General features: G+C 31.8%; 1 protein-coding gene across 1 annotated transcript; it reads right to left on the bottom strand.

The window, feature by feature from the left end:
* Window positions 1-4,082: 4,082 nt before the first annotated feature.
* Window positions 4,083-7,183, bottom strand: LOC111630546 (astacin-like metalloprotease toxin 1). Its single transcript, XM_023374656.1, has 8 exons — window positions 7,068-7,183; window positions 6,829-7,004; window positions 6,547-6,762; window positions 6,287-6,360; window positions 6,153-6,228; window positions 4,702-4,822; window positions 4,463-4,638; window positions 4,083-4,396 (listed from the first exon to the last, which is right to left on the bottom strand). The coding sequence occupies exons 1-8, from the start codon at window positions 7,157-7,159 to the stop codon at window positions 4,173-4,175; spliced, it is 1,155 nt and encodes a 384-aa protein (XP_023230424.1). The 5' UTR covers window positions 7,160-7,183; the 3' UTR covers window positions 4,083-4,172.
* Window positions 7,184-7,573: the final 390 nt, after the last annotated feature.

The raw sequence follows: 7,573 nt of genomic DNA, 5'->3' as shown, positions 1-7,573 counted from the left end.
TTTGTTCCGTATTGTCACGCGAATGCAATAACTTCTCTAAATCTTCTTCAGATTTTATAACTCTAATCACATCACTAGGAATTGCTGAAGTTGCAAGGCTTATTTTCATTGGACAGCCAAACATTGCTCCATAGGGAGAACATTTGATTCCCTCGTGATATTCTCTATTTTTCATCGCCTGGATGAATCTTAAACCCTTTGACCACTTTGATAACTGATTGGTTTCCATCCACGTGCTCAACATATTTTCTATGTCTTGATTAGCACGCTCCACTGATCCTTCACTTTGGCTATGTCTTGCCATTCTATGTACGATTTTTACATCCGGCCACATGGAGCACAAACTGTCAATAACTTGGTTAAAGAATTCTCGACCATTATCGGAATAAAGGATGCTCGGCGCTCCAAAAGTAATGAAAATATCCAAAAGATGGTGTGCAACTTCTACGGCGCGTATAGTTTGAAGCGCACGAAGGATCACATATTTGATAAGATGGTCTTGGTAAACTAAAATAAATTTATAATTTCCATCTGGGGTAGTTTGTAGATGTACTAGATCAACCTGACAGCGTGAGTTCATTTCACTGTGAAGTATAGGTCTGACGACAATGCCCTTTTTCAAAGTCTTCTGTTTCTTTTGGCAAAGTTGACATAGCTTCAAACATGTCATAGTAGCCTCAACTGTTACATTTTTATACTTGCGGTTACGTTCCTTAAGCATCCGTGTATTTCCACCGTGGCCAACAGCAACATGCGTTTCTTCGAGAATGTCGAATAAGTTCTCGTAACAAATGTAATACCTTATTTCTCCATCCTCCTCCTTCATAGGCGCAATTAGTTTTTCTTTGCCGCCTATAGTCGAAATTTCGTAACGCTTTATATGCCTGTAATGAACAGCTTGTTTCATTTTCATGTTCTTTGCAGCTTTTAGACAGAAATCTCAAACAAGATTAGAATTAACGTGCGTGTTCTAACGTGTCAAACGATGGAATGCGGCGAGCGAAGGCAGCGGCGCGGTGGGGTGAGGGAAGCGGGAATTATTTTTTCAACATTTACCATGTCTCTGAGGTAAAACCTAAAATATACCGAGTAAATGCTGATAAAAGTTCGAAATTAACGATGATCACAGAACATTTAGGACTTTTACCGCAAAGATTTGGTAAATCTTAGGTTTTACTGGAAGATCTTAGGATTTACCATAGTTCGAGCATTTACAGTAACAGATATATACTGATTTACGGAATATTTAAAATTTTTCAAAGTGCTAAGATATTGTAGTGTTTTTTATTATACAGGGTGTTTTTTTATCTTGAGACAATGAAATAACTTAATTGGATTTCATTATTTTGGGAAAAAATATAGACGAAAGTTGTGAGGTTTTGAAGGGCCAATCAATTGGTGATCTTGGATGTGACCTTGATCTTCGAGGTCATTTGAGGGTAAAGTCTGTTTTTTTCAATGGGAGCGCATATTTTTGACCCCGGCAATGGAAAGAGCGGGAAATTTTACAAATGGTTATATCTTTGACTTTATGGTCTAGGTCAAAGGTCAAGATTATTTTAAGGTTTAAATTATAAGCTTTTTCTAATGGGAAACCATACCTTTTTATTACTGGAATAGACAGGGAGGTAAAACTTATATTTTTTTATGACCTTATTTCTTTGACTTTTAAAAGCATTCACTACTATTAGCACTACCCAGGAGTAACGATGTGAATGTAGTAGATTTCTGCTCCCTTTGAGATGCTTATTTTCAGTAAGTCCCCTTGCCGCTCACTATCGCAGTGCTTGTTTTCGGTGAGTCACTTTACTTCTCACCATTGCTTGAGATATTGGTTTTGGGGAAAATTTTATAACAAATGTTTAAAATGATGCCCTTCCACTTCGATGCATTTGTTGAGCTACGCTTAAAATTATTACGTTTAAGATGACCTTCAGAGGTCAAATTTGGGGTACTCAGGGTCATGGCTGATTGTGAAATTTTCCACTCTTTCCACGTAAATGTAACTTTTACCTCCCTGCCTATTCCAGTAATAAAAAAGTATGGCTTCCTATTAGGAAAAGCTTATAATTTAAACCTTAAAATAATCTTCACCTTTGATCTAGACCAGGAGTCGCCAAAGTGGTCGATATCGACCCCCAGGGGTCGATGCAACATCATTGGGAGGTCGATGCGGCTAAGGGGTCACAACTTTTTTTTTTATTTCCTCATACACATACACTTGTAATAAAACTTTACGGTGGGGTCAAGTGAGGCTTTGGAAAGTGGTTGGGGGTCGATGGTTAAAAACGTTTGGCGACCCCTGATCTAGACCATAAGGTCAAAGATATATTCAGTTGTGAAATTTCTTGCTCTTTCTATTGCGGGGGTTAAAAATATGTGTTCTCATTGAAAAACAGACTTGACCCTCAAACGACATTGAAGGCCAAGGTCAAGGTCACAACCAAGGTCAAGGTCACATCCAAGGTCATCAATTGATTGGCCCTTCGAAACCCTACAACTTTTGTCTATACAATTTTCCAAAATAATGAGATTCAATTAAGTTATTTCATTGTCTCAAGATAAAAAAACCACCGTGTATAAAAGTCTACTAAAACTGTTATTATTAGGATTTATTGTACTGGTGTTCGGTTTTATCGAATTAAGGAAAACTTAATGAGAAAAAACAATTTTTATTGTTCACCTGGTAATATACCTGTACACATAATATTTGTGTTTCGGACCTTAAGTTCCCTCCTCAGCAGGTTTATTTTAGTACCAAGGAGGTGCTAAAATAAGATTTTTATAAAATCACGACATTATTCTAAAAGTTTTTCTGGATAATATTACAAATTAAAATGACAAATTTTTTGTGGTTAATTACATCGAAATTTATATAAATCAATTAAAATAGGTGGTTTAAACATTTTCCTAAACGAACATATCCTTCTCTTGCCGATGTTTGTATTTACCTTATCGTTAAGACCATTCCCTTTATAAATTCCTCCACCTGTCACTCTTCAAGTCGATAATACTGTTCCATAATTAGTGGATTTCTCTTCCTAAGTTATTTTTGATTTTATTGTTTTGTCTTTTTATGTAAACATGTTCATGTAGTTGTCTTTTTAAATTATTTCTCTGTTTCAACCGTATTTAAATCTATTTTACACCCTTTTTCATTGCAGTATTCAACTACTGCCGTATTTGCGTAATTTCCTTTGATGGCTCTAATGTGTACCTTTAAACGAATGTTTAATTTTCTTTTTGTTTCTCCTATATATGTTTTTCTTTGTCCGCAACTGCAATCAAATGACTATACTACTTCTTTTCTTCTGTTGTTTCTTTTTGTTTTATTATTTCTATAACAAATATTATCTAAAATTGATTGCATGTGACAATCTGGAGAGGTTAATTAGAGCTAATTAGCCTGTTAACTTAATTATACAGTAATTCAGAAGTGGGATATACCCCCACACATCCTGTTTCTCGTGATACTCCGATAGATAAGATCGATCAAATATTAGTCTAATTCAACAGTCATTTCTATGTTTGCACTTATGTTACAAACTTAGTCAAAACATTCGATTATTAATGACGGTAAACTGTCAAACGGATGGAATTATGTGGTAAGACAAGCCACAATAACAGATAGAAAATATCCATAATTCGCCGAAACATGTGGAGTGTAAAAGTAAAATTTCACTCTATATTAGTGTGAGAAGTTTAAGCGAAATGCAAAATATGATACGATATATTTTTGTATAAGTAATTTTTCTAGAATATTTACTGTAACACCACATTATACTGCTAGATAGATTAGTAGCACTAAGTTGGTTACGTGATTTACTACTTTTCGACAGCGCCAAAGCCTGTATTTCTCCTCGGGTTGAGATAATGTTTAATAAGAAACGTATATACGTATGAATTACATATGTATATGAATATTCAAACATAATTTTTAAATAAATATAATAAATTTAAAAATACCAAAAATAATGCTGCCATATATCTCTTATCACTAGTTAAATCGATATTTTCCTAGAGGGTCATATGACGTGTTAAAACGGATTCTACAGTAGAAAAATAATCAAGATATACATAAACATTATTACAATAATTTATTTTCTTCAAATTTTAGTTACTATAATTATTTCATAACAAATTATGGCACGACAATTTAATATATTTGTGATTTATTCACATTCGTACAACTTTTTAATTCTGTAAACATCACTTGGAGATAAACCACCCTTTATATACGGATGTAGCAACTCTACTCCAGATTTAGCTTCTATGGTCATCGACTTCCCATCCTTAGAAAATACGTAATTTCCATAAAGCATGATAGATTCGTAATCAAAATCGTTATAAATAGTAATTTTGTCTGGTGAAAGACGTTCAAAATTCACTTCCTCTCCTAACAATATAGAAATTTGTATTATTTTTACAAACTAAACGACAATATCAATTAATGATAACTTACCTTCTTTAATGTTCTCCCAATGTATAATGAGGTAATTGTCTCTATCAGGTCGATTCTGTTCGTGATAGAAGCCTAGCGCGTGAACAATTTCATGCACAATAGTACCTACGTATTCACATCTCTTTTTGAGAATTATATATTGTTCACCTTTAACTCGACCAACATAAGAGGAACAACTAAATTAAGTGTAAGAATATTATAAAATAAATAAAAATTTTAATTAGTAGAGAAAATTTTACCTGTCTCCCTTAATGAATAAGATATAATCTGGTTCATTTTGTCTTTGTTTAAAAGTGATGCATCCTCCTGTTGCATTATTTATGTGATTCATTGATTCTGTGATTAAATGGGTAATACTTTCTATTATAAAAAATAAATAAAATTAATAATAGTATTGATTTCAAGTTCGAAATATGTTTAAGTAAAATAACCTAAAGATGGGTGGATAGTATAATACACTATTCCTCTTTCCCAGCGAAGTGAAAGATCCGCTATGGCATTTCTCACCTAAATTTAAATATAAATTAATTTAACTAACTAAACGTTGAAAAAAACAAACTTACATTTCTGTTTCGAATTCCGATAATGTCTCCTTGGAAAAGATGAGGATTTTGTAAAGTCTTGGATGGAAGGTCGACTAGAAAATTGTAAAAATGTCGCAATGTTTTGAATGTAAAATTTTAAACATAAATGTTAAATTACAAAGAAGAAAAATGTTACCGTATCTGGCAAAAGACACCGTAAACAAGGCAAATAACAGATACATTTCTAATGAAGTTATTAGTAATGCTGCACACTTGAGTCTTCACTGAGTTGAATGTCTTTTGATCTACACAGTAGCCTTGTATATTCTATTCGAAAATCAATATAAATAATTACTATGACAGTAAGTGTAATAAATCTTTAAGATTTCATCTCATATAGATATAAAATTTGATATAATTCGATAAATAAGCATAAAATTATACATTATATCAAAATAAATAATAAAGAATTGTAAATTCCATATTTCGAAACCGTGTTGTGTCTTTATATTTGTTTTTAAAAACCGCAATGCAGCGTAATAATCAACACTTGGCATAACTCCTTCATTTATTTCAGCTTTTGTTGATTATTTTTGTATGTATAGAAGTACATTCGGCTAATTCTAGATTTTAGTTTTTCACCTGTTGTATTGAATTCTATTTGTGACAGATATTGAATATTTCAATCGTCTGAAAATGCAAATTTATCATGACATAAAACAGCAAATTTTGATAGCGATTCGAAGTTTNATGTATAATGAGATAATTGTCTCTATCAGATCGATTCTGTTCGTGATAGAATCCGAGCGCGTGACAAATTTCATGCACAATAGTACCTACGTATTCACATCCCTTTCCGAGAAATATATATTGTTCAGATTTAACGCGACCAACACGAGAGGCACATCTGAATTAAGTGTAAGAATATTATAAAATAAATAAAACATATTTTAATCGGTAGTGAAAAATTTACCCGTCTCCTTTAATAAATAAGATATAATCTGGTTCATATTGTCTTTGTTTGAAAGTGATGCATCCTCCTGTTGCATTATTTACGTGATTCATTGCTTCTGTGATTAAATCAGTTATATTTTCTATTATAAAAATATTAAATTAAATGAATAAAATTATTTATTGTTGTCAAGTTCGAAATATGTTTAAGTAACCTAAAGATGGGTGGATAGTATAATACACTATTCCTCTTTCCCAGCGAAGCGAAAGATCCGTTATGGCATTTCTCACCTAAATTTAAATGTAAATTAATTTAATTAATTAAGCGTTGAAAAAAAAACAAACTTACATTTCTGTTTCGAATTCCAATAATGTCTCCTTGGAAAAGGTGAGGATTTTGTAAAGCCTTAGATGGAAGGTCAACTAGAAAATTGTAAAAATATCGCATTGTTTTGAATGTAAAATTTTAAACATAAATGTTAAATTATAAAGAAAAAAAATGTTACCGTATCTGGCAAAAGACACCGTAAACAAAGCAAATAAGAGATACATTTNTTATTTCATAACAAATTATGGCACGACAATTTAATATATTTGTGATTTATTCACATTCGTACAACTTTTTAATTCTGTAAACATCACTTGGAGATAAACCACCCTTTATATACGGATGTAGCAACTCTACTCCAGATTTAGCTTCTATGGTCATCGACTTCCCATCCTTAGAAAATACGTAATTTCCATAAAGCATGATAGATTCGTAATCAAAATCGTTATAAATAGTAATTTTGTCTGGTGAAAGACGTTCAAAATTCACTTCCTCTCCTAACAATATAGAAATTTGTATTATTTTTACAAACTAAACGACAATATCAATTAATGATAACTTACCTTCTTTAATGTTCTCCCAATGTATAATGAGGTAATTGTCTCTATCAGGTCGATTCTGTTCGTGATAGAAGCCTAGCGCGTGAACAATTTCATGCACAATAGTACCTACGTATTCACATCTCTTTTTGAGAATTATATATTGTTCACCTTTAACTCGACCAACATAAGAGGAACAACTAAATTAAGTGTAAGAATATTATAAAATAAATAAAAATTTTAATTAGTAGAGAAAATTTTACCTGTCTCCCTTAATGAATAAGATATAATCTGGTTCATTTTGTCTTTGTTTAAAAGTGATGCATCCTCCTGTTGCATTATTTATGTGATTCATTGATTCTGTGATTAAATGGGTAATACTTTCTATTATAAAAAATAAATAAAATTAATAATAGTATTGATTTCAAGTTCGAAATATGTTTAAGTAAAATAACCTAAAGATGGGTGGATAGTATAATACACTATTCCTCTTTCCCAGCGAAGTGAAAGATCCGCTATGGCATTTCTCACCTAAATTTAAATATAAATTAATTTAACTAACTAAACGTTGAAAAAAACAAACTTACATTTCTGTTTCGAATTCCGATAATGTCTCCTTGGAAAAGATGAGGATTTTGTAAAGTCTTGGATGGAAGGTCGACTAGAAAATTGTAAAAATGTCGCAATGTTTTGAATGTAAAATTTTAAACATAAATGTTAAATTACAAAGAAGAAAAATGTTACCGTATCTGGCAAAAGACACCGTAAA

Source organism: Centruroides sculpturatus, unplaced genomic scaffold (genome assembly GCF_000671375.1).
Source record: "Centruroides sculpturatus isolate CEXI.00-Female unplaced genomic scaffold, Cexi_2.0 scaffold587, whole genome shotgun sequence".
Lineage (NCBI taxonomy): Eukaryota > Metazoa > Arthropoda > Arachnida > Scorpiones > Buthidae > Centruroides > Centruroides sculpturatus.
Note: the sequence above shows the minus strand (reverse complement) of the source record. Positions and strands in the feature narration are given on the sequence as shown.